General features: G+C 39.6%; 1 protein-coding gene across 10 annotated transcripts in view; it reads right to left on the bottom strand.

Annotated features, from left to right (window-relative positions):
- The window catches only part of FRMD4B (FERM domain containing 4B), a 352,925-nt gene that overhangs the window by 33,040 nt on the left and 292,594 nt on the right, over positions 1-27,291 (bottom strand). For all 10 annotated transcript variants that reach the window (XM_044933559.2, XM_044933558.2, XM_044933560.2 and 7 more), the window contains 4 exons: positions 15,320-15,403; positions 13,746-13,811; positions 11,497-11,554; positions 9,982-10,068 (listed from right to left, as the gene is read on the bottom strand). In XM_044933559.2, the coding sequence (XP_044789494.1) occupies positions 9,982-10,068; positions 11,497-11,554; positions 13,746-13,811; positions 15,320-15,403 (295 nt within the window). The remainder of the gene's footprint in view (positions 1-9,981; positions 10,069-11,496; positions 11,555-13,745; positions 13,812-15,319; positions 15,404-27,291) is intronic.

Here is a 27,291-nt window from a genome sequence, read left to right as displayed (position 1 = left end):
CAAATTTGCTGACATATTGAGTGCAGCACTTTCACAGCATCATCTTTTAGGATTTGAAATAGCTCAGCTGGAATTCCATCACCTCCACTAGCTTTGTTCATAGTAATGCTTTCTAAGGCCCACTTGACTTCACACTCCAGGATGTCTGGCTCTAGGGAAGTGACCACACCATCATGGTTATCCAGGTCATTAAGACCTTTTTTGTATAGTTCTTCTGTGTATTCTTGCCACTTCTTCTTAATCTCCTCTGCTTCTGTTAGGTCCTTGCTATTTATGTCCTTTATTGTGCCCATCTTTGCATGAAATATTCCCTTTGTATCTCCAATTTTCCTGAAGAGAGCCCTAGTCTTTCCCATTGTATTATTTTCCTCTACTTCTCTGCATTGTTCATTTAAGAAGGCTTTCTTATCGCTCCTTGCTAACCTCTGGAACTCTGCATTCAGTTGGATGTACTGTTCCTTTTCTCCTTTGCCTGTTGCTTCTCTTCTTTTTTCAGCTATTTTTAAGTCCTCCTCAGACAACCACTTTGCCTTCATGCATTTTTCTTTGGGATGGTTTTGGTCACCTCCTCCTGTACAATATTACAAACCTCTGTCCATAGTTCTTCAGGAACCCTGTCTACCATATCTAATCCCTTGAATCTATTTGTCACCTCTAGTGTATAATCATAAGAGATTTGATTTAGGTCATACCTGAACCGTCTAGTGGTTTCCCCTACTTTCTTTAATTTAAGCCTGAATTTTGCAATAAGGAGTTCAGGATCTGAGCCACAGTAAGCTCCAGGCCTTATTTTTGCTGACTGTATAGAGATTTTTTTCATCTTCAGCTGCAAAGAAAACAATCAATCTGATTTCAGTATTGACCATCTGGTAATGTCCATGTATAGAGTTGTCTCTTGTGCGGCTGGAAGACAGTGTTGTTTGCCTTCTGGAGTACCAGAAAATTAGAATTTTGTAGGATAATGAGCTTTGAGAAAGCCAGATTGACCTACCTTCTGTTCAGCCAGCCACTTTGACCAATGAAATATTTATGTGACTGAGAGTGAGTGTTCCCAACAACCTTATAGGGAGGTACTGCATTTAGCTCCATTTCACAGAAGAGAAGACTGGGGCTCAGAGAGACTTAAGTAGACAGAGCAAGGTCATAAAGCAAAATAGGTGCAGATCTGAGATTCACACTCAAGCACAAGGATGGCTCCAAAGTCCCCAGCGTCCCGCCTTTCTCATCTGAGAAGAATACTCTATGGAGATTTGTTATGTTACCAAAAAAGGGAGGAAAAAGGAGTAATTCCCAGTTCTACCTCACAGGAAAAAAGAGCAGCAATTACAGTAGCCATTTGTAGGAAAAGGACTCTGAGTCTCTCATATTTTACTTACTTATTCAACCAATGATGATTTTGCTTCACTTCCCACCCTCACCCACAACTGCCAGAACATCTGGCCATGTCTGGAGATACTTTCGGTTCTCACACTGGAGGGGAGGCTGTTTCTAGCATCTTGTGGTTAGAGGCCAGGAATACTGCTGAATATCAGATCATGTGCAGGACAGAATGATCTGGCCCCCAACATCGATAGTTCAGAGACTGAGAAAAGCTGACTCATCACTGTTAGTAATATAACTATGCTTTGGTGGGCTTCCCTGGTGGCTCAGAGGTTAAAGCGTCTGCCTGGAATGCGGGAGACCTGGGTTCAATCCCTGGGTCAGGAAGATCCCCTGGAGAAGGAAATGGCAACCCACACCAGTACTCTTGCCTGGAGAATCCTATGGAGGGAGGAGCCTGGTAGGCTACAGTCCATGGGGTCGCAAAGAGGCGAACACGACTGAGCGACTTCACTTTCACTTTCACTTTGGTAGGTGGTGTGTGTTGAAGAAGATGATAAAAGTTTTGCAATAAAATAATGATTTTTGGAGTTCTCTCTTTCTCAATTAGGTAATGCCTTTAGAAATAAATAGCTGTCCGGATTGTTTTCTAAATGCAAATGTTACCTCCTAGAGGAACTTAAAGCAACTGATAAGAAAATAAGAGGTCATGCTCTCAGTGTCTGGTGTGCTGAACTAAAATTCCATAAAATATCACTTTGCTGACAAAGGCTCATATAGTCAAAGACACAGTTTTCCCAGTAGTCATGCACAGATGTGAGAGTTGGACTTCAAAGAAGGCTGAGTGCCAAAGAATTGATGCTCTCAAATTGGGTGCTGGAGAAGACTCTTAAGAGTCCCCCTGGACTGCAAGGAGATCAAACCAGTCCATTCTAAAGGAAATTAACACTGAATATTCAAGAGAAGGATTGATGATGAAGCTGAAGCTCCAATACTTTGGCCACCTGATGCAAAGAGCTGGCTTACTGGAAAAGACTCTGATGTTGGGAAAGATTGAAGGCAGGAGGAGAAGGAGGTGACAGAGGATGAGATGGTTGGATGGCATCACTGAGTCAATGAACATGAGTTTGAGCAAACTTCAGGAGATACTGGAGGACAGAGAAGACTGGCGTGCTGAAGTTCATGGGGTTGCAAAGAGTTGGATGCGACTTAGTGACTGAACAACAACAACCCAATGGTGCATACTCAGGTAGTGAAAATTACTTTATCAGATGTGATGTTATAACCTTGCACACATAAAACATAAGGTCTTAAACGCAAGGAACAAAACATTCTGAGTATTTTTTGAAATGTTTAGGTGAAGATGTCCTGGGTATCAGAAAATGCATAACATAAAATCTGATCAGGAGAATGTCATCTCATATAAATTCCTTCTGTGGCCAAATCTCTAATCTCCCAGGGCTGATCTCATGACACCTGTTAGTACCTAGAGTGTTCGCTGCATGTATCTGGTATAGCCAGTGCTGACCTGTCATTCAGAGATACCTGCATGGCTTTTCTGGATGCTGACAGCTGGCATCCCTTCTCACAAATTGGTACCTAGGCTTCCCTGGTGGCTCAGTTGGTGAAGAATCTGCATGCAATGCAGGAGACCCAGGTTCAATCCCTGGGAGGGGAAGATCCCCTGGAGAAGTAAATGGCAACCTACTCCAGTACTCTTGCCTGGGAAATTGCATGGAGAGAGGAGCCTGGTGGGCTACAGTCCATCGGGTCACAAAGAGTCGTACACAACTTTAGCGGCCAAACCACCACCATTGTTTATTAAATATTTTCAATAAAAATCATGATTTTGTCTTTTCGGGTAGATTGTCAGGGCCTTGATGACTAAGATGTGGGTTTTTCCTTAAATGACATAAAGAATATAAAGCACACGTTCAGAGCCCTTGCAAACAGAAAAGGTTTAAGAAAATTTTTTGGAAAAATATCAAACAGAGTATATTGCTAGAATTTTGTTCCAGAAGGATGAATGAATTGAAGCCAAACTGATCTTTAGTTATAAGTACAGAATGAAGAATACTGTTTATGCCTCGTGAAAGAGAAAAACTTTACCATGCTTTACATACTAACTGGTTTTTCTGCATTTGGACTGGTCAGTCCTATTAGAGATCTGTCTTTCATTTTTCTATATATGCCAACAATTCAGCCATTGGGTAAGTGCCTATCAACACAGAGTAACAGATGAAATAAAGAAATCTAATGGTTTTGCCTGATCAGCAGTCACTTTCTTTTTTTCAACCATCACCTTCAGTTTCTACAGGGAACAAACTCATTCTTTAAGCTCCAGCTGCAGGGGTCTCTCAGTTTATTTTATAACATGCCCGTCCGCCTCCCATCAGCATACACTGTTCTCTGACATGAACATGCCAGCGCATTCTTTATTTTAAGCCTGGCTCCTTCTCACCCTTCAGGTCTCAGCTCATATGTTACCTTTCTCAGAGAAGCCTTCCCTGAACACAGGAAACATCCCCACCTGTCCCCATTTTCATCCCTCCGTCTCCTTTGTTCCCATCAGAGACTATTCAAAATCTTTACCTTCATGCTCTGCTAACTTGTTTGTTTCTCATTAACCATCCCCCCTGAAAGACTTCAAAGGGAACAAACACAGAAGGACAGAAACTACTTGTCACCCCCAGGATCTATTTTTCCTCCTTTCTTTTCATAACAAAACACCTTGAGTGATGGCTTTGTCCATGGTCACCCATCTAGAGGATACACTTCCAGACTCTTGCAGTTAGACCTGGTGATTTTTATGAACAAGGCTGCTTGCCTTGGCTTCTTTCCATCTGCCTACTGGTCATGAGATGGAAATGGAGACTCAACAATGCCCATCCAATTCTCTGAGTTCCCTGTCTTAGAAGATCTGCTTCAAATTCTCATAGTGATTAATTATAGGAGGAAAAGACAAATACCTGTGCTGCCCAGTAAAGTTTCTATAAATTAGAGTATGGTATGAAGGGAAAAATAAGTGACTGTAAGGTTTTTTGTGTGTGTGTGCAATATCTATGGGAAAGGAGGAGGGGAGGGATAAATTAGGAGTTTGGAATTGACATATATACACTACTATATATAAAACAGACAACCAACAATGAGCAACTGTATAGAACAGGGAACTATACTCAATATTTTATAATAATCTATAAGAGAAAAAAATCTGAAAAAAATAGATGTATATGTATGTATTCATGATTGTATGAATCACTTTGCCATCCATCTGAATGTAACACAACATTGTAAATCAGCTATACTTCAATAAAAATTTTTAAAAAGCAAAGAAAAATAAGTAGTCAATGAAAGAGTTCACTAACTCATCGGGTCCACATAAGGAGCTGTGAGGTAGAGACACAGAATTCTTTGATTTTGATAGTTGAGAAAATAGAGACCCAAAAGGCTAAGAGATAGCTGCAGGTCAGCCAGCGGGTAAGCAGAGTGCAGGACTGGTTTCTATTTCAAATCCACACTATAGGGCTTTGGTTCTCCTCCCACTGACTCTGTGGAAGGTTTTAACAATCACATTGATTATTGGTGTGGCTGGAGCTTAATTATAGACTTTACAAACAGGATGGACCGGTCTTTGGGTTCTGCAATTCGCTTTTCTCCCTGCACACCACAATTCATTTTGTATTGATGTAGAAAGTATAAGTGGGCAGCACACGTTATCTTCTCTCTCCTACTGTTAACCTCCTCTAGCATTTCAGCAGCATTAGAACTAGCATTCGAATCGAGGTCCATGGTGATGGGGGCGGGGGGAGGAAGCAAGCAGGACTTAGAAATCATCAAGTTGGCTGTGCTCACAGCTAGTGGGAAGCTGCTGGGTAGTACAGGGAGCTCAGCCTGTGCTCTGTGATGATCTGGGGGTGGGGTGGGGGGACAAGGAGGGAGGCTCAAGAGGGAGCGGATGTAAGTACGCTTATGGCTGACTCATGTCGTTCTATGACAGAAACCAACGACACTGTAAAGTAATTATCCTCCAACTAAACACACACACACACACAAGATGGCCATGCTTAGAAAAACATGCAAGTCACTGAGTTTAAATAAAATGAACATTGTACTTTCATGACAAGGCAAGAGGAAGATTTTTGTGCTGGTTACTTAATTTGTCTGGCTCTAGGCAACTGGAAAATCCAATAATTAAAAAAAAAAAGTTTAGTTAACTGATGTTTAAAGGCCTCTTCCCCACCCTGAAATGTCCTGGGGTAATGAAGTATATCTTAAGACTCTCTTAGAGTGTTATAATGCAGCAAGATATTAATCTTGAAAAGCATTTTATCCTACTCTGGTCTACTGTAACACCTTGACTAGCATGTCATTTTTATTCCTCCCACCTCTGACAGGTTCTGGCTTTCCCCAGTGAAATAACTTGCTGTAGGGGTACAAATCAGCCACGACAGATACTGACACTTTACTCAGACACTGACCCACTGTCTACTTTGTGAAGACTTGAAATACTGAGTGAACAATAAAAACCCAGAAGGAATGTGTTTGCCTTTTTTTTTTTTAATAAAGTTTCATCGTTTTTAAGTGTGAATGTCCTACAATTTGAAGCTGAGTTCTGGTATGTTTCATATTCCCAAAGAATTTGCAAAGACACATTTCATGTTGAAAGGGCAGATTTAAAAGAAAAACTGCTTATGATCTGAATTTTTAATACCTCAAATCTTTGTGGATTATAACTCTGAATTTAAAACTTTTCTCTTTAATCTGCATCATACCTTAGGGCACTGTGGTGAATGAACTGACAGAGGCAGAATGCTTACCAGTCTCTGAAAATAGAAAATATGAGCGTGTACTCTCAGTTAGTACACTAAGGCTCTAGGTCTATAGTAATGTTGGAGCCTTCCTTAATCAAATAGGAATCCAAGAATATTTCTCATACCCTTCTTTATTGCCTCTCTCCCTCACCATCAATGAGTAATTACCAGGTATGGAGTAATGATTGCAAATCAGGCATAATGCTAAATATAATCTCAATTAACTTTTACAACCACCCTATGTAGTTGGTGGCATCACCATTGTGCAGATCAGGAAACTGAGTTTAAAAATAGGTTAAGCAACTTGCCCAAGGTCACACAGCAAACAGACATCAGAGACAGGCTTTGGATTTCTTCCCAAACCCTTGGCCTGTATCATTATACTACTCAGATGCTTTTGCCGGGTATTCTGGGAGGTAAAACAAATACAGTCCCCAACATTCAGAGGCTATAACTGATAGACACGTGGAAAGGACAGAAGGGTTCAGCCTGTGGGACTCAGACCAACCATTTTTCAAAATAGCCTTTTGACATATTATTGGCAAACCTTCCTCCTTCTGGTCTGTTTTTAAGCCATGTAATTATAATACAGCAGGCATGTGGTTCAAGAGGCTGAGTATCTACCCAGCCTCCCACTCCGGCTTTTGTTTCATTCCGATTTGCCAATCTGACCTTCTTTTCTGCCCAGCCATTGGTAACTTGCTGGAGCATCGGCCCATGAAAACAGCTGAAGCATGTCTTCCTTTTATATATTAGTGTTCACATCCTTTTAAATTATGCACTCCCTTATTTGTGCCAACTGAGCCAGGACAGGGACTTGAAAAACTCCACCCGCCAACAAAACCCTTAAGTTGTCTGGACAGGGTAAAATAAAGATACGGAAGCAGAATCCCTTGTCAGGCTTAACAGAAGAAGCCAGGAGAAGGTGAACTATGATAGAGAGTGGATACCTCCAAAAATAACCAAGAATGAGAAAGCAAGACAATGATGACAACAGATGATCTGTTTATGGTCCCTTTCAAACTGAGTGGCATATCATAAAAATGAAATAGGAAAACTCTAGAAGGAAGTGGCTTCTGATCCTTGTCTAGACTCTAAAATGAACAAGCATACCTGATTATGATCAGTGTCAAACAATATTTACCAATTTCTATGAAACTGTGACTGTGAAGAAAGGCCTGTGAGTCATGAGCAACTGAAAGGAAATTAACAGCAATATTTACCATGCAGATTCTGATTCACCATTATTTTGGAAGAAAGCCTGGTTGTTTTTAGTAGATCCATTTAGAGTCTGTGAGAATCTCAATTTTCTCAAGGCACATTAGCTAAGAAATTATTTGTGAGTCAATTTAAGTTATATTTTGCATGCAAATTCAGAACAAACAATTTTAAAGAAATGTTATTAACGTAAAATTCAGGGAAGAAATAAATTACAAAAAAAAAAAGTCAACCGAGATGAGGTCTGCCATAAGAAAACATGATAGACAGTCATTTGATCCTACACAATAGATAAAACTAGGGGCTAGTTTCAATAAGAAACTCATTATGCTCCAAATCCATCCTCCTAGCAGTGGAAACAACCCACACGTCCATCATGAGAGAACTGGTTAAATAAAGTATTTCGACACCATAGAGAACTAGGCAGCTTTAAAAAGAGTGAAAAGAGATCGGTTTTATAAGTGGCTTGGAGAAATATGACATAGTGTGAAATAGCATACAGGGACTTCCCGGGTGGTTCAGCGCCTAAGACTCCACACTCCCAATGCAGAGGACCTGGGTTTGATCCCTGGTCAGGGAACTAGATTCCACATGCTGGAATTAAGAGTTCACATGCCATGAGTGAAGATTCCATGTGCTGCAACTAAGCCCCAGCACAGTCAAAATACAGAAATAAATACATTTTTTTTTTAAAAGAAAAGAAATAGTATATATAGTAAGGTTTCTTTCACGCTGTAAAAGCTTGGTATGATGCTGCTGCTGCTTGGTATACACACTGACAAAGTCTGTATGAATCAGTATCGGCCTCTTGACAATGTTTATAAACAGGTGAGGGATGAAGACTGAAGGACTTGCTACCCCAACTGACATGCTTCTATAGTAGGTGCTTTTTTTGTTTGTTTCTTTTAAAATGATTATTTAAAACGTTTTCTAAAAACATCAAAATATATAACTGCACAGAAAAATGATTTTGAAAAATATTCAAAAAATGATATGCCTATCATTTCTTTATTAGAAATTTATCATTATTTATCATTATTAGAAATTTAATCTTAGAAACAAACTTTCAAATACATCCTTGTTGGGGAGTTCCCTAAGTGGCCTAGCGATTAGGGTTCATGGCTTTCACTGCTGCGACTAGGGTTCAATGCCTGGTCAGGGAACTGAGATCCCATAGGCCCTGTGGCACCACCAAAACAAACAAACAAACAAAAACTCGAACCCAAAACATAACACAACCACTAATTACTTATACTCCTCCTGGAAATTAGGTATTCCTTATTTCAATTGATCTGGGTCACTGGGCCAAAATTACAGAGATCAAGTTCTAACTGTGTAATTACACACAGGTTTGCTTACTGTCAGTCACCAGGCAGATCTCTGTTGAATGCTGTCTTACTTCTATTGAGAGTCCCCAATAGGAAGCCACAGTGCCCAGCCAGTCTGATCCAGGAGAGCTGAATGGGCATTCAAAGGAGACTGTGGTTTGCTCTGGCAGACACCCTTTCATGTTTTCTGTGCCAGTTTCACAACCATAAAACGAGGAGAAAAGGGTAGCTTATTTATTGCCTAAACTCAAAGGAAGATTGTAAGCACCAATTGAAGCTGAATGGACACTTAGAAGATGAAGAGCATGTGGTATTATGAACAGGGCCTGACTTTATGAAAAACATGGCTGTTTTTCTAGTACACATTAAAGCCAGAGACAGATGGAAGTGCCAAGAGGTATTTAAGGCTGTGATGTAGGGATGTGATGGCACAGGCCGCTGGACCACGGTCTGTTATTATAGGCTGTTGTTTCAACAGCTGTGATTCCCAGACATGGCAGCAGAGGACAGGGAGGGTGGCAAAACCTACCAGCATGAGTAAGTTATGTTCCTATAATACTGAGTAGGCCAGAGCAGCTCGATGGTTATCTACACAAACTCATCAATTCTTACATAGGCAATAAGAAGTATTGTACACTTAGGCTTGGTCAAGAGGAATAATCTCACAATCAAATTGCCAAGAATGTAACTTATTAGCTCTGGAAAATCCAAACCAGATAGTGTACCTTTATTAAACAGCACATAATTCCTTTATCAAAAGTAGACATGTTAAATGTGGAAAATTGTGAAACAAAGATAAGCAAGGATAACAGCAACAGTAGAAAGAAGATGATTTGTAACTATACCCCTGAGAGGTAACCAGCACTCAAATTTTTGGCTTACATCTTTACAGTTCATCCATTTGTTTATCCATTCAATGTAAAGATGTATATGTATGCATAAGTATGTGGATGTGTGTATATATTTTTATATATAGATAAAATTTATTAAACAAATGACATCATCATGTTCATACTAACTTAAAATAGAAATTAGATGTGTACACTTATAAACTATGTTGTGATCAACATCCTTGTAGTTAAATCTTTGTGCATAATTTTACTAATAAATGATCAGACATGGAATTGCTGTATAAATGGGGTATGAGTTATAAAAAGTATCTCACATTTAACTTGACTCTTCTGTACACCTAGGACTTCACAAATCAAAAATTCTTTACCCAAGATTGCTTGTTGCCTCTTAAAGTGACGTTTCTAACTCTAGAACAGCTTATTGTTCCCGTGTCTGAAACGATTCACACTTACTTTACGAGGTTTCACCTTATCTTGCAAATCATACTGGCCAATTCCTTTATAGCTGATTCCAAGCCACCAAGGAAGTCCTTGTTTATCCTAGAAGATGGAAAAACATGAGAACCAAGACCTAATTGTTAAGTCTTCTAGAGATGAAGTAATATCTACCAATTTCTTGCTTTAACAAGTATCAGCAAGTCAAAATAATTTTGTCTTGGTAAACAAAACACTATTTAAAATCCTGACTTGTTATTAGAACACTTTCTTAGAATTCCTTCAAATAAGATCTATAAATCAAAACACACCAATACTGTTAACACCATCAAAAAGAAAGACGTATTACTGTTAGGATTAAACAATTGGAAAGAAGATATAAAATATAAGTAATTCAACCAGTAATTAATCCAGAGTACCAAGCCAGTTAGTCATTTAAAAAAAGAAAAAGAAAAAAGCTCTTTGTTCTCTTGATTAGTAACTAGCTATAAAGGTCAGGGAAGTTTCCAAAGAATTACCAAGATGAGAAAAGTGGTTCCAAATCCTAATGTTTATAAACTTAACAAGGAACATGGGAATACTAAAGCACTCTTCGGATGAGTTAAATGATTCAAAGACAAGATGCTTGAATAATGACTTTGAGGTATATAAGGGGAGAGGAGGAATTTTTTTTTTTACTCATAAATTTATCTTTTAGGTCTTGCCAAAGAAAGGGTATACTGACAAAGGGAAAGAAAAAACTTGGGCTTAAACATATACCCATATGCAAACTAAGAATCAGTAGAAATTAAAATGGAATTGGTACATATTTTTAGTAAAAGGTGTCCTCATCATACAGGTATGTATGATCCAATTCCCCACCTTTTGGAATTGCAAACACTGTCAGAACTTGGAAAGTCACTCAAGATTGACCAAGTATAAAATTATACCTCTTTCAAACTAGACTCTTTTATTAACAATATGCTTTGTTCTCTATCATCTCAAAGTTTTTCTTAGTCAATTTCTCCATGTGTATGAAATCTAAAAATACTACTCAAATATAAAACATACCAACTGAAAATGGGTACTACAATTCTTATAGAAACTTGAGGATTTTATGAAGCTGCTTAAATGATATGGGATGATTCTCCAATGATTCTCATACAAAGGTGGTATGAAATGTACATCTAGTAGTATTGGAAAGGTGCCCAATTGAAAAGACATAAATAAGCAAAAGTAGGTAAATACATAGGTGTACCAGAAGAGAATGATCTGAATATTTCAGGGCTAATAGAGGCTTTGGGAACACATTTGAACATAGCTAGCATTTTAAAAAGATAATGTGCTTTATAATTTGCTATGACAATGACAAGATACAATCAGGCTTTTATTTTTTTTAAGAAATTCAATCTTACTCTAAATGCTGAAATTCCTAGAGATAATTTACATAAATATGCATATTGATTTATGTGATTTTAGAAAGTTAGTGCTGTTCACTAATGCTCATATGATAACACAGTCATGATGAAAGCTTCGTCATATGAAAGTATTTACCTTTACTGCATAATAATGGACTCCATAGGTTGGCAGAGCTTCTACTATTTTCATATACCTATGAAAAATGAATATATGTTATAACCTCTTATTAAATTAGTTAGAGGGCCCTTTTGGGAAAAGTGATCTAAAGAAACACCATTTGTATCTGCTTTACTCATTAAAACCACTTCTTTGACTAAAGGCAGAAATAGAATAAACCACTCTAGGGAGTAATACATTTTACCTCGCTCAAATGTTAGAAGGTTGTTAACAAAAATTCAATTTCAAAAAGCTATAGGAAATACTATTGTCTGCATATTAAAATTTCTATGACTCAGAAACATATTATACTTTATTATAAACACAAATTGCAAGTTTTTTTTTAACTAGCACTTAATGATGCAAGACACTAGAATCAACTTTTGAGTCTTGCTCATAATAAGTAAAACACAGAGGTAATCCATATATTGATGGTGGTACATTTTAGAAATTAAGTCAAACCTCTTAGAAATATATGCTTTAAAAGAGTGAGTTTTATTACTGTAAATCTATTATTGTAAATAAGATTTTTAAATGTATGTACTCCCTCAAAAAAGTTAAAGTGATTATATACCTCTTGTTATTTTTAATTCAACAAGTATTTATTTTATTCTTTTAAGACTTTATGTTGTTGTTGTTTAGTTGCTCAATCGTGTCTGACCCTTTTGTGACCCCATGGACTGTAGCCCACCAGGCTTCTCAGTCCATGGGATTTCCCAGGCAAGAATTGTGGAGTGGGTTGCTATCTCCTTCTCCAGGAGATTTTCCTGACCCAGGGATCAAACCTGCATCTCCTGCATTAGCAGGCAGATTCTTTACCACTGAGCCACCAGGGTAGCCCTTAAGAGTTTATGGAGTGGACTAAATTGTGTAAGATTTCCTTTCTGCCCACAAAAAACTGAGACTCCTGTATGATACAAGTGGGCTGTTCAATAACATTTTGAAGATCAGTGGCTCTGGACCTTGTAATCAATAAATGTGATAATTCTTCAAAGTAAAAGGTCTCCATGTAAGTGAATATAAACAGCTAAGTAGATGTGCCAAGGCCAGGTAGCAATTACACGGCACAGCCAGGATTCCCACACAAAGTGAGTCGGATTCCACAGTCTAGAGCCTTAACTACTGAGTTAGACAGTCTCTTACTTGGAGCCATAACGATAATGATCAAAGGAAATAAGAAGATACTGCATTTAATCAAGAACAGTTCATAATATGCTCATTAACCTAACCTAAAATCATTCATGGAAATTGCTATTCCTTTTTATTTTTCAGTTCAGAAGGTGGGCACAAATCAGGGATTCAGCTTTGGAACTGCTAACTTCTGATTTCTGCCTTGAAAATCCCAGCAGGTATACTGTGATAAAAAGGAGATGAGTGCAAGAGCAGGGATGTGGGAGAAATCTATACCTGACTGGGGAATAGTGACCACCAAGTCCTTATTTCACTTCTCACATGATTTGTGCTATATTCGGCAGATTTACAAAAACAAACAAAAAAAAAACCCTCTGTCATCATAAAAGTTATTCCACAATATAGTAATAATGCTATATTAGTTTTTACAACTTAAAAATTATAAATTTAGTTTTTATAATTTGAAAACTTCAATGTAGCTTGTGAACTGTTCTTAATAAACAACGGATACTCTGTAGGTCTAAAATGTAGAAATCTATCATTACAGTCTGCTGTTTGTACCAGGAAGAAACAGATGATCCAACCTAGCACTGTGTGTTCCACCCAAAACAGAGCTGCCAACCAGGTGACCAAACATGGCCTCCAGACAGGTATTGTCTGCCTCACGTTGTACTAAAGTTTCTTAATATTACTTTGCAATTTTTTAAATTAGGATTTAATGTAATTAGCCTCCAACTAAAATAAATAAAAAAGAAAAAAATTAGGATTTAAAAATTGTAATTTCCTTTTTTTCTTGAAAAACATTAGATGATTTGGCAACATTATGCCTGAATGCGAGGCTGAGTAGCCCTGTCTCCAGCCAGGTCAAAAGCTCTCTAATTCACCAGTCACCACAATCTCATTTTGTTACCTGCCTGCCATTGGTAGGCATCCGAATTGATGACACCAAAGTACAGAATAGCCCATGAAGTTTTGTAATTCATGGCAAGATACTTGTAGCCAGGTACTATATGCACACAAACTATACAACACAAATCATTTCAGATGACTCTCTCAAACAGAAGACATTACAACTATATCTTCAGAAAGATACTTACTGAACGACAGCTTGACCCCGAGTCAGACCTTTGATTTTCAAATAATGTTCAATTACTCTGTCCTCACTGTAAAACAAGGAAATGAAAAGTAGAGCAATATACGACTATGTGAAGTACAGATTCCATTTCAAGATTTTCAGGTAGCCACTGAAAATACTTGAGAAAGAAGGCCTAGACCAACTTGTTCAGGAGATAGAAGCTGGGTGACTTTTGTTTTTGTAGGACATAGACTCTTGGACCTCAGACATTTGACTACCTTGTCTTGACTGTTTACAATTTTATATAACTTACTTATGTGTAAATTTTTAAAACCTTAAGTTGTTAGAAAAGGAAAATAACATCAATTCATCAAATGAAAAACTAGTATTTTCTCCCATAACTGATGGAATATAATAAATACAAAATAATATTATTAAATGCTAGAGAGACTTGCTGGGGAAATTAAAAGTTTTTAAAGAGAGATCAGCAGGTGTATGGTATTATAGACATTTTCCTTAAACTGCTAAGATTTAGAAAGAATTAAAAATGCTTCTACGTGAGTGTTCAATCTAAAATACTCTACTCTCATGACTTGTGCACATAATACCTTAGGAGAAGGTAATAATACCTTCATTATTGTCTTAGGATAAAACTTTTTGATTAGAAAGGGGAAAAACGGGTGAACTCTGATCACCTTCGACACCATTCAGTTATTTACCCTCCTTTTAGACTGGTAGCTTGTTAGTCACATCTCAAGTATAATGAGAAGAATAAACGTTTTTATCTCTATATACCCAATAATCAACAGTAATCGGTCTTTGCTTTTTACTGTTAAGAAACTGTCACTTAACAATGATTCATTTAAAAGGTTCCAGATTCAGGATGCAATGTAGCCTCAGCACTCACTCTCACTATTGACTTGGGAAATATTCCAACTTTCATATTATAGCTCATTCATGGTGAACATTTATTTTGTAACCAGTTTTTTAATGGAAAGGAAAACCATCTTCAGGATTCATAGCCTTAAACTGAGGAAAATACATTTAAAGGGAATGTAAGTAGTTTAAGGGGAGAAAATGTACTTCTCTAGGAAAAATGTTGCATGGGAGATGGGTACTATGGGTTCATTAAAACACAGACAAAGAAAACAACTCAAAATAGACAATGACTCCTGGCTGTAGATGAAACCTCTGATCATTCAGATTGTTTCTGTTCATTACGAACACCTCTGTTTAAGGAAATCTGTCTTTTATACCACTTGCATTGTACTCCTCCAGATGAGGGCTGTGTTACACAGTGACTACCCATATACTAAGCATGACTTAACAGCACTCTACAAATCTTTCATGCACTTGAATGGAAAGGCAAATGGCTACTCTCCACATATGACTACAAGTCTTGGGATGACAGTCTCCAGAGAGCTTTAACAAGACCTTGTCACTAGAAGGATCAAGGTCTACTTCTTATTAGTCTGACACATATTATAGGCAATTTGAGATTTCCCTCACTTATATTTCTTGCAGTCTCCTGAGGACCATGTAGTTCTCAATGGAGGCTATGGCAATGGGGTCATGGGCCATCTTGGCTCAGCTTACCAGTAAGCAAGGGAGGGATGCTCCTGCAGAGTTTTGGTTGGAAAAGCTGGAAGTGTCTTTAAATCTTTCCTGGCATTTTCATCACTAAAAAGAAAAGTAATACAATATGTCAATTGCTGTTACCTAAATGATTATCCAAGCTGGTCATCAGGTGAAATCTGAAAAGTAACAATTATAGCACATTTGTTGTTGTTTAGTAGCTCAGTTGTGCCCGACTCTTCTGTGACATGTGACCCCATAGACTGTAGCCCACCAGGCTCCTCTGTCCATGGATTTCCCAGGCAAGAATATTGGAGTGGAATGCCATTTCCTTCTCTAGGGGATCTTCCTGACCCAGGGACTGAACCCATGTCTCCTGCATTTGCAGGTAGGTTCTTTACCACTCAGCCACCTGGGAAGCCCAATGATAGTACACTGGGCTGTGTCAAATGTTATTGGGAGCAGACGTAAGGCGATAATCTTTAACTAAAGACAGTGCTCAAATGGAGAACCAAGTCATCTGATGATATTTTTGAGGCTTTTACAAAGACCAAAGAACATTAAAATAATGTTAAATTGCCATAATCTCATTTTCCTTACAAACTCACAGCTGTTTTCATTGTGTATTTCCTATATGTATCTATTTTATTACAAAAGTATTCCTATAATTGTGCATATTTCATATTCTATTTGTATATAGCATGTTTCAAATGTCATTATATACTTACTCCATGTTCTTATAGCACCCTCATAATTATCTTTAGTGTCTACATAATATTCACTATGTAGGGACACTAGTTATCCTAAAAGCATTCACACAGTATTACCATTTTTTCATAATAGATATTATTGCAATAAAAAGATGTGTATAGACCTTTCTGTTACTCCCTTTCTATTACTTCCCTACTGCTTCCTGGAATAAAATGAACAAAGTTGGCCATCTGTGGAAATCACAGAAGATGACTTGAAAAATGTGCTTCTAATGAAACCTAAGTGAAAGTCACTCAGTGGTATCTGACTCTTTGTGACCCCATGGACTACACAGTTCATGGACTTCTCCAGATCAGAATACTAGAGTGGGTAGCCTTTCCCTTCTCCAGGGGATCTTCCCAACCCAGGGATCAAACCCAGGTCTCCCCCACTGCAGGCGGATTTCTCACCAGCTGAGCCACAAGGGAAGCCCAATGAAACCAATATGTCCCTTGAATTGTATCAGGTGAACTAAAATGTACCTTGTGAAACATCAGCTCATTTTAAAATGGCAAAATCCGGAGCACATAGGCAATATTTTATAATAACCATCAATGGAATACAATCTTTAAAAACTGTGAGTCATTATGGATACATGAAATGTATAATGTTTCAAATCAACAATATTGTGATCAAAACAATGACTTTTGAGAACACAACTAAAAAAAAAAAAAAGGCAAAATTGTGGCTGTCCAAAGAGAAGGGTGTGGTCTTTAAGGAACTTAACACAAGGGAGAACAGGTAGCATGACTCAGTCATAGTTGGTCCTGTGCTGTATGATAGAAAATACTCTTAAATTGCTCCAGGTATTTAAGAAAGCGGTTTCCGCTGAAACAGACATGACTCTCAAAAGAATCCACTGGAGCTTAGGATAAGTGCATTAAAGAGCAAAATCCTGACCACCCTGGCATTTCTCAAACACAATACTGGTAACCCTTCCTCTTATTTTCCACCTCTTCATACTTTTGCCACTAGCTACGGCTTCCTAGATGGTGCTAATGGTAAAGAACCCACCTGTCAATGCAGGAGATATAAGAGACATGGATTTGATCCCTGGGTTGGGAAGATCCCCTGGAGAAGGGCATGGCAACGCACTCTGGTATTCACAGGGTCACAAAGAGTTAGACACGACTGAAGTGACTTAGCACACACGCACCCTTTGTTGAGGTTACCAAGAGCTAGGTACCATGGAAAGCACTTGGAGGGCACTGTTCACCTTATGAAAGTCCCATCACAACTCTTCTCATGTGGCAGGTACTATTATTTACCCAGACTACTTTACGGGGGCTGGAGGCAGTGGGGAAGGGGGCCTCCCAGGTGGCTCAGTGGTAAAGAATCTGCCTGACAATGCAGGAGACATGGGTTTGATCTCTGCATCGGGAAGATTCCCTGGAGAAGGAAATGGCAACCCACTCCAGTATTCTTGCCTGGGAAATCTCATGGACAGAGGCACCTGGTGGGCTACAGTCCATAGGGGTGGGAAAAGGGTCGTACACAACTTGGTGACTAAACAACAACTTCACAGGTAAGAGTGTGAGGTTCAGCAAGGCTAAGCCTCTTGTTCAATGTCTCACAGCTATTAGGTGGAGGAGCTAGAAGGCTTCAAAGGCCAAGACACACCAAGAGATTAATTACAGTATTCTATCACCTGATTCCCTGACAGATTCCCAGAGTAGTGTCCTAGAGAGCCCACATAATATTCTCATCTCTGGCAAGGTGGAGCTTCCCCTTCGCCCTCACCCCTACTTACAAATGAAACCTCTGAACCGATTAGTTTCAAAAGCCATCACTCAAGCATTTTTACATTTGCTTCCCTGAGGTTTGCCCCAGTGTGAATTGTGATGTTGGAAGAGATGAGCTTGCAAGTGGAGGACAAAACATTGAACTCAAGGTCCATCTCCTCCCAAAGCATTCATCCAGTCCTCCTAGATCTAATGTCACAGGTCAAACTGGGGAACCAAGCACGGCGTGCTGACTGGTTTTGTTTGGCCCAGGTTGCACTGTGCTGGATTAGAAACTGCTCTCTCCTGTCACCTGATGAGGTGTGGTGTGAGTGGTTTTCCTTCAGGGTCTACAGAAGGTTCATTTGCTGGTTTTATCAGTTTCTCCACCAGGCCACAGGGCAATCAAGTGAACCCACTGAGCAACCTGTACATAAATTTACCATCTTTCAGTGAGAATAGACAGAGTATCACCTAGCTGGGAGATAGTATGATCTGCACCTGTCAATGCTACAAAACCAGGCTTGTGGCCCTCCCTAAAGGTGAAAGATCCGGCTTTACAAATCACTCCAGGAAATGAAAAGTCACTTGGCTCCCGTTCTTACATAAGGATAAATCTCTCCATTCATTTGAAATCTGAGCAGTATGACTTAACCACATTGACAATCTGGGGAAACTGGTTTGGGCTTCCTGAAAACGAAAATATACCACAGTCCAATTTAATCAAAGGAAAGGTCATCTGTCAACTCCCACAATGATATTTATTTTTCTTAATCATTTCTTTTATCCTCTGTCCTTCAAATCCCATTTCCTTTTCAAAGATGTTGGCTTACGAATTTTTTTGTCAAGGGAAAATCCATGCATATGTTCTGAAGTGACAGACTAAAGATAATACCTTTTGTTGTCAATCATCACCACCATCCACACGTATGTTATCTTCTGGGTTCATGTGAACTGTATGCTGAGTTTCAAGAACTCAACCTTGCATTTACTTATTTCTTTGGATTAGAGTTAATTTTGTGGTGATCAAGACCTCACTAGAGTAGAAGAGAAGCTGCTATTTACCACAAATTCACTCATTCATTTAGCAAATACGTATTATGTGTATACTGCATCCGAGCATGTAGAAACAAGTGTCATAGGATGCAGTTGCATTTAAAAAAAAATTTGTATGTAATTCTTAAAATTAATTTTTACTAGAGTACAGTTGCTTTAAAATGTTGTTAGTTTCTTGTTGTATGGTAAAGTGGATCAGTCACACATATATATATACACTCTATTTTTATATTTCCTTCCAATTTAGATCGCCACAGAATATTGACTAGAACTCCCTGTGCTGTAATATTGACTAGAACTTCCTGTGCGGTACAGTAGGTTCTCATTAGTCATTTATTTTATACACAGTAGTTTATTTATGTAAGTTCCAATCTCCTAATCCATCTGACCCTCCCATCCCCCGCCTTGGTAACTGTAATTGTCCTCTATTTCATGATATTGCTTTTAAGTTATGCAAATGTATTCAGCCAAAAGAGATAGAAGAAATAAGGGGGAAATTCTATCCATCATTCTATTCAAAAGCTCATTGTTGAGAATAAGTGTGAAATGGAAGGTTTGAAGTTGCTTCCTTTTAAGATGATTTTAGTGTCTATGTCCGTAAAGCACCAGCTTCTCAACATATTGAGAATTTTCTAGTATAGTATTTAAGCATTTAATACATGCTCGCTAATCATAAGAAACGTCTGTATTTCTTAACTGCTTAACTTAAGAAACAGCTATGTGTTTCAAATGGAGAAAAATACTACCTGATGAATTTTGGTCTTCGACAGGTCACCTTCCCAACACATTTTCAAAAGTAATTTTAACTATGCACAATTAGAACCTACCCCAGTTCTAAGATGTGATGTTATATATCTGGAAATGATGACTGAATAAATCAATAAATTACCAAAGGTTAATCATGAGCCCACATCCTAAATAACAATGAATATTCATTCATTAAGACTTCTTTTGGGTTACAAATCAATCACTGAGAAGCAAGGAAAATGAGCATTAATAGGCTTAGGGATCATTTTAAGGAGAGTTTAGATTACTTTAAAAGGAATACACTTGAATAGGTGGAGCACAAAGGATCTGGGGGGCCATGAAACTATTCTGAATAATACTGTAATCATGGATATATGACATGCATTTGTCAAAAGCTATAGAATCAGTACAACACAGAGAGAATCATAATGTGACTATGAACTTTCAGTTCAGTTCAGTCACTCAGTTGTGTCTGACTCTGTGACCTCATGGACTGCAGCATGCCAGGCCTCCCTGTCCATCACTAACTCCTGGAGTTTACTTAAACTCCTGTCCATTGAGTCGGTGATGCCATCCAACCATCTCATCCTCTCCTGCCTTCAATCTTTCCCAGCATCAGGGTCTTTTCAAATGAGTCAGTTCTTCACATCAGGTAGCCAAAGATTTGGAGTTTCAGCTTCAACATCAGACCTTCCAATGAACACTCAGGACTGATCTTTGGGATGGACTGGTTGGATCTCCATGCAGTCCAAGGGACTCTCAAGAGTCTTCTCCAACACCACAGTTCAAAAGCATCAATTCTTCGGCACTCAGCTTTCTTTATAGTCCAACTCTTGCATCCATACATGATTACTGGAAAAACCATAGCCTTGACGAGACAGAGCTTTGTTGGCAAAGTCTCTGCTTTTTAATATGCTGTCTAGGTTGGTCATAACTTTCCTTCCAAGGAGTAAGCGTCTTTTAATTTCATGGCTGCAGTCACCATCTGCAGTGATTTTGGAGCCCAAAATAAAGTCTGCCACTGTTTCCACTGTTTCTCCATCTATTTGCCATGAAGTGATGGGACCAGATGCCATGATCTTAGTTTTCTGAATGTCAAGCTTTCAGCCAACTTTTTCACTCTCCTCTTTCACTTTCATCAAGAGGCTCTTTAGTTCTTCTTTGCTTTTTGCCATAAGGGTGGTGTCATCTGCATATCTGAGGTTATTGATATTTCTCCCAGCAATCTTGAACTAGTAATGTACCAATATTGATAATCTGAAACAAATGTATGACACTAATGCAAGATGTTACTGATGGGGAAACTGAAGAGAGGGGAGAGGAGAGAAGATAAGATATATAGATATATAGATATATATTTTTTTTTCTGGATTTTCTGTTCAACTCTTGTGTAAACCAAAAACTACCCTTAAAAAAATAAAATCTACCAATTTTTTTAAAAAGATTAAAAAAGAAATCTACTTTCAATTAGTGGTTCTTAACTGGGGCAACTTTGCTCCTCAGGGGATATTTAGCAATGTCTTAAGACATTTAGTCACACCTAGGGAAGAAGCGTTACTGGCAGCCACTGAGCAGACGCCAGGATGCTACTATACAGCCTACAATACACATGACAGGCCCCAGCAACAAAGGATTATCTTGCCCCAATTGTCAAGAGTGTTGAGGTTGAAAAACCCTCACCTGGATTCTTATAAAACTACTGATAATCCAACCCTAAAACTTCTAATTGCATCTTTTAGACTTGAAGAAATCTTCTCTTCTGTCATCCTTAGACTATCAAGATGTTAGAATATAAAAGTATCTCAGATGCAAGTGTCTAATAGGACCCATGGGAGAGAGGCACTAGAAATCCATCTGCGTAAGCTAGCTGAGAAGGGCAAGTCAAACTCAGCAGCAGACACAGGGACTGTGGGGACTGATGGGGACTATGAGGAAGAGAACGTTGTCCACCTGAAGTATTACTTGGAATATAGATTTGACTGTGTGAGACAGAGATCAACACTTTGGTTAATTTCTCTTGATATAAAAGTCAGAGCTGGAATAACATGAAGTATTCAGGGGCCCAATCTCTTCTCCTGTTGCTTCACCATTCCTGGGGTGCTGCTATCCTTCATGTGATCCAAGATAGCCCATCACCATACCCACATTTTAGCCATCAGGTAGGCAAAAAAGAATAAAGGAGGACATACCCACTCCATTACAGGCAGAACGTGAAAGCTGCCCACCTCCCCTATTCCCACTGGCCAGAATCATCGCAAGGCTCTTGCTAACTGCAAGGGACACTGGGATGTGTAAGTCTTTATTTTGGGCAGCCACATGCATCGCTAAAAATTCTACTAATATGGAGAAAAAGGCGACTGGATACTGAGGAAACAGACACCACTGCTGATGGGGAAACACTGCTCAGATCCAGGTCTTTTGTGTCACATGGGAATACAGATCCACTACTGCCTAATAATGATTACACTTGTTTTGAAAAGGGGCAAAAATCTCAGATTTTTACCTAGAGCAATTTCAAAATAATGCCTCCATCAGGAAAAAAAAAAAAGTCAAAATAAAAAGTAAAACATTCTGCAGGTACTATAAAACATATATACCAGCAGACCATGACCATTACTTTGCAATTTCCGATATAAACTATTAGAAGAGCATGTATAGTTCTCAGTTCAACTTGATTTCCAGTTTCAGATAATTTATTTACAGTGCAAAGTGTCAGTAGGGCATGAATAAATGAGAAACATAAATAATTTTGACAAATGTGGAATCCAGACCATTCCAAAAGATTACTCTCAGGAAAAAACACAGCCTCATTTCTTTGTGTTTGAGAACGTGCCTATTAATCCTCCAAATCTGTTCCTTTGCACTATTGCAAAACATCCTTTCCCGTGAATACATAGTATCACTTTTCTGAAAGAATGTATTTAGTACAGGAAACCTCTAACAAGTCACCACCAACAAGGAAGTGACTGAGCTGAGGAGCTGGCTATGACACCAGAGGACCAAGAAGATACAAAGATGGCTGAGATGGATGGCCCGGCAGTGAAAGGGCTTGTATCTCTCACCAAGGAGGGCACAGGTAGAAACCCAGATGGCCAACAGGCAGAATCAAGTGTTCACCTTTACAGGAACTCAGGGGAACACACAGTAAACCTTTAATGGATTACCACTTTGTACCAGACTGCACAGAGGTTACATCAAGATGTTTGACAGTAAGAACTCCCATCCATCCATAGTGGAAAACTCTACTGATATGATCATTTTGGAAATCTGCATACCCCACGACCCAGAGATCTTTTCCTAGGAATATCTCTAGAGAAACTTACACAAAAGAATAAAGTTTATAACAGCATTTTTCGCAGTAAGACAAAAGAAAACAACCCAAATATCCCATGACAGTAGAAATGATAAAATTATAGTATTCATAATGGAATGCCATATAGCAAAGAAAATACAGTTTAGCTTCACACAATATGGTGAATCTCACAAACATTAAGCAAAGAATCAAGACTCAAAATAATATATACATCACCATCCCCTGTAAATATGTTCGAAAGCAAACAAAACGAATACAGAGGATCATACACAGGTGACACAATATAAAGCAAAACAAGAAAATAAGTTCCATAGAGTCAGAGTACAATCGGGGAAAGAGAGAATGTTTATTGGGAAAGGGGGGCGCTAGTACACAATGGGCGTGGGGTGGGGTCCTGACAACATTCCTCACTGGGTGTGGTTACGTGGCTGTGCAACTTCTAATCTGTTTTTTAAACCATTCATGCATGTTTTATGCATTCTTCCTGGTGATTATCAGTTCAGTTCAGTCACTCAGTTGTGTCCTACTCTTCGGACACCATGGAATGCAGCACGCCAGTCCTTCCTGTCCATCATGAACTCCTAGAGCTTACTCAAACTCATGTCCATCAAGTCAGTGATGCCATCCAACCATCTCATCCTCTGTCATCCCCTTCTCCTCCTGCCTTCAATCTTTCCCAGCATCAGGGTCTTGCAATGAGTCAGTTCTTTGCATCAGGTGGCCTAAGTACTGGAGTTACAGCTTCAGCATCAGACCTTCCAATGACTATTCAGGACTGATTTCCTTTAGGATGGACAGGTTGGATCTCCTTGCAGTCCAAGTAACTCTGAAGAGTCTTCTCCAACACCACAGTTCAAAAGCATCAATTCTTGAGTGCTGAGCTTTCTTTATAGTTCAACTCTCACATACATACATGACTACTGGAAAAACCATAGCTTTGACTAGACAGACTTTTGTTGGCAAAGTAATATCTCTGCTTTTTAACATGCCGTCTAGGTTGGTCATAGCTTTTCTTCCAAGGAGCAAGCGTCTTTTAACTGTCACCATCTGCAGTGATTTTGGAGCCCCCAAGAATAAAGTCTGTCATTGTTTCCCCATCTATTTGCCATGAAGTGATGGGACCAGATGCCATGATCTTAGTTTTCTGAATGTTGAGTTTTAAGCCAACTTTTTCACTCTCCTCTTTCACCTCCATCAAGAGACTCTATAGTTTTTCTTCACTTTCTGCCATAAGGGTGGTGCCATCTGGTGATATAATTCACATCCAGTGATCCGGGTGATATAATTGACATCAAAAACTAAGTTAAATATGACTAGTGGGTGAAAGGTAGGGCGCTGGTGAGCAAGTCCAGGGCCAGTTAGAGGGCAAGTGTTAGAAACACCAGGGGATTACTTTCAAGTTCATCCTGATCATTTTCAGAGTTTAGAACCAGGCAGGATTTCAAGTGTGAGTGGACTGACAGTAGCTGAATGCTTATTTGTTCACACTCTGAAGAACCCCAGCTGGGGAATTTGCCTGGGAGCTGAGACCACGTGGATCCTGCGAGTGGGTGGGGGAAAAGTGGGGAGGCCCAGGTCTGGCTAGAGCACAGAGGGGCCCTCCCCTCCCAGGGCTGACAGACAGACAGGCAGGCAGGCAGGGCGGGAGGCTGGGTTTGTATGAATGAGGAGCGACCTCAGAATCCCCAAGGAGGGCCCCTGACCAGCTGGATGTAAGCAAGCCTGGACCGAGATGTCTCTGCCTCTCCCCAGGAGTAAACACACTCACTCTGTGTGGACGTTCTTGAGCCTCATGCAGTGGAAGTGTTATTTTAAAGACTCACTTGACTAGAACTGCCAAGAGGGACTGCTTTTTCTAAGTCCTAGCCAGAGACAATGCCCATAAATCTACAGGACTTTCTACTTGTCGGTAACAAACCAGAAATTGCTATTCTTCATCCTTTCAACAGGAATTCAGATGCTACAATGAAGAATGCTGCATTTTATCTGATGACTTAGGCTAAACCCCCACCCCTGCCCTCGTCATCAGGTATTCCACGTTCGTATTCTTACAGCTTTCTAGAAGGAAGCGGCCCAGGACCCACCGTTACCAGTTAGCCACCAGCGGCTCCTTTTGCCTCGATGATTGTTTTTGGCATTCCCAAGAACCCCCTTTCACAGGCTTTTGTTTTTCTTTCCTGATCTCACAAGCCCTGGAGGAATGTGCCAACCTCACCCCTTTCTGAGACAGCCACGTGGCTGGCAAAACTGAGGCCATCCTTTGTGTGTGCTGGAGCAGTTGTGTGGAAACAGCCACCCCCAGCAGATGTGTGCACCTGTTTGTGCCTAGTTGGGGACTTGCCCACAGTTATAATCAGCCACCTGCCATGCTGAGGCTGGAGGGCAAGGGAGTTCAGGCAATTAGCAAATGGTGGTTGCTGGCCGTTTTGGAGCAAACCAATCACTGAATGAGATCCCTTGAAGATGGTAACTGTCAGTATTTGGTGTGGGAGCATCCCTAGGTTTATAGAACACTTAAAAAAAAAAAAAAAGGCCAAGCCTCAAACTTTTCTTTTCTTTTTGATGCTAAAGCTCTTCCTTATCTGAAAAGCACAATGACCCATGGAAATGAGTGTCAAATGTCACCAAGACAAAAATTAAGCTCTTTAGGAAGTAACCTGGGACTGGAGTCTTCTTCTCACCCACATATAAGCGTAACTCAAAATCCATGTTTGATTAAATGTATGTTGTTTAGTCTCTCAGTCGTGTCCGACTCTTTGTGACCCCATGGACTATAGCCCACCAGGCTCCTCTGTCCATGGAATTCTCCAGGCAAGAATACTGCAGTGGGTTGCCAATCCCTTCTCCAGGGGATCCTCCCAACCCAGGGATTAAACCCAGGTCTCCTGCATTGCAAGCAGATTCTTTACCACTGAACCACCAGGGAAGTCCCATTAAACGCATATGCAAATATAAAAAAGCTATAGTGAATGCCTGTTGAACACTCAAGATAAAGTCTACCAGACAACCTAAGGGGCCTCCGAGAATCCAAGCGAGTTGTCACAGCTGGGAGCTCTATTTAATACTGTGCTCTGTGCAAGCTAAAGATTTACTGTCATTAGGAACTGGTGTAAATTAGAAACGTTTGCCATTCTTCTGGAATTGCCTGCACAGAGGTTGGTTATAAGCCCTTTCTTATCTATGCTTGCTGGAGAGCTGACCTGGCTGTCAAAGTTTTGCACTAAACTGAAGGAACGGGCCATGGCAATGATTACAACAGCCAGAAAAAGTGTATTTAATGTTTGTTAAATGGTGTAACAGGTGTCAATGCAACTACTAAAGCATTCTGGGTGGACCTGGTCTTTAAGGATGTGTGTATGTCTGCTCAGTCATGTCAGACTCTTTGTGATTCATGGACTGTACCCACCAGGCTCCTCTGTCCATGGAATTTTCCAGGCAATATTGGAGTGGTGTTATTTCCTCCTCTAGGGGATCTTCTGGACCCAGGGATCAAACCTGCATCTCCTGCATTGGCAGGCGGATTCTTTACCACTAGTGCCACCTGGGAAGCCCTGACAGCTTGCTTAACCATGGTATTATTAGAAGGATCTTGGATACAGAACATAAGCACTAATTTCCTCAACTATGATATCAGTGTTGGTCAACACTTTGGTTGTTAGCAGTTTAAGATATGTTATCAGTTTACTTAGAGCATTTTTTCAGTGGCCAGATAGCCTTCACATCACCCTTTTTTAATTAAAAAAAAATAATAATCATCATGTTTCTTTCAGTTATCTGGGAACTTGGCCTTCAATGATGAATCCAGTTCCTTACCTTCCTGACTGTATAACTAGGGAATTCTAACAGTAAATTTCTCTCTACTAATTCCCAGGTAAAGGGATATTAAAGGTTGTCGAGCATGAGAAAACACAGTAGCTCTTAAACCCCCTGGCCAGCAGCATCAGCACTATCTGAGGATGTGTTAGAAATGCAAATTCTGGGACCCCACTCCAGACCTATAGAACCAGAAGGGCTGAAGCTGGGACCCAGCAATCTGTTTAATACATGACTTGAGAACCACAGGAACAGAATAACAGAATGAACACATAATATGAACACAGGGAGGTTTTCAAGAAAGAGATAAAATCTACAATTTAAAACAGGAAAGAAGGTCAAAGAGGCTGAAGAAGCCCAGTAGGTTAGTTTCAGGAGACCCTTCTGAGGCCCTTGTTGTTTAGTTACTCAGTCGTGTCCGACTCTCTGAGACTCCACGGACTGTAGCCCACCAGGCTCCTCTGTCCATGGGATTTTCCAGGCAAGAATACTGGAATGGGTTGTCATTTCCTCTTCCAGGCGATCTTCCCAACCCAGGGATGGAGCCTGCATCTCCTGCATTGCCAGGCGGATTCTTTACCACTGAGCCACCT

The sequence above is a fragment of the Bubalus bubalis genome, chromosome 21, assembly GCF_019923935.1.
Source record: "Bubalus bubalis isolate 160015118507 breed Murrah chromosome 21, NDDB_SH_1, whole genome shotgun sequence".
NCBI classification, from domain to species: Eukaryota; Metazoa; Chordata; class Mammalia; order Artiodactyla; family Bovidae; genus Bubalus; species Bubalus bubalis.
Note: the sequence above shows the minus strand (reverse complement) of the source record. Positions and strands in the feature narration are given on the sequence as shown.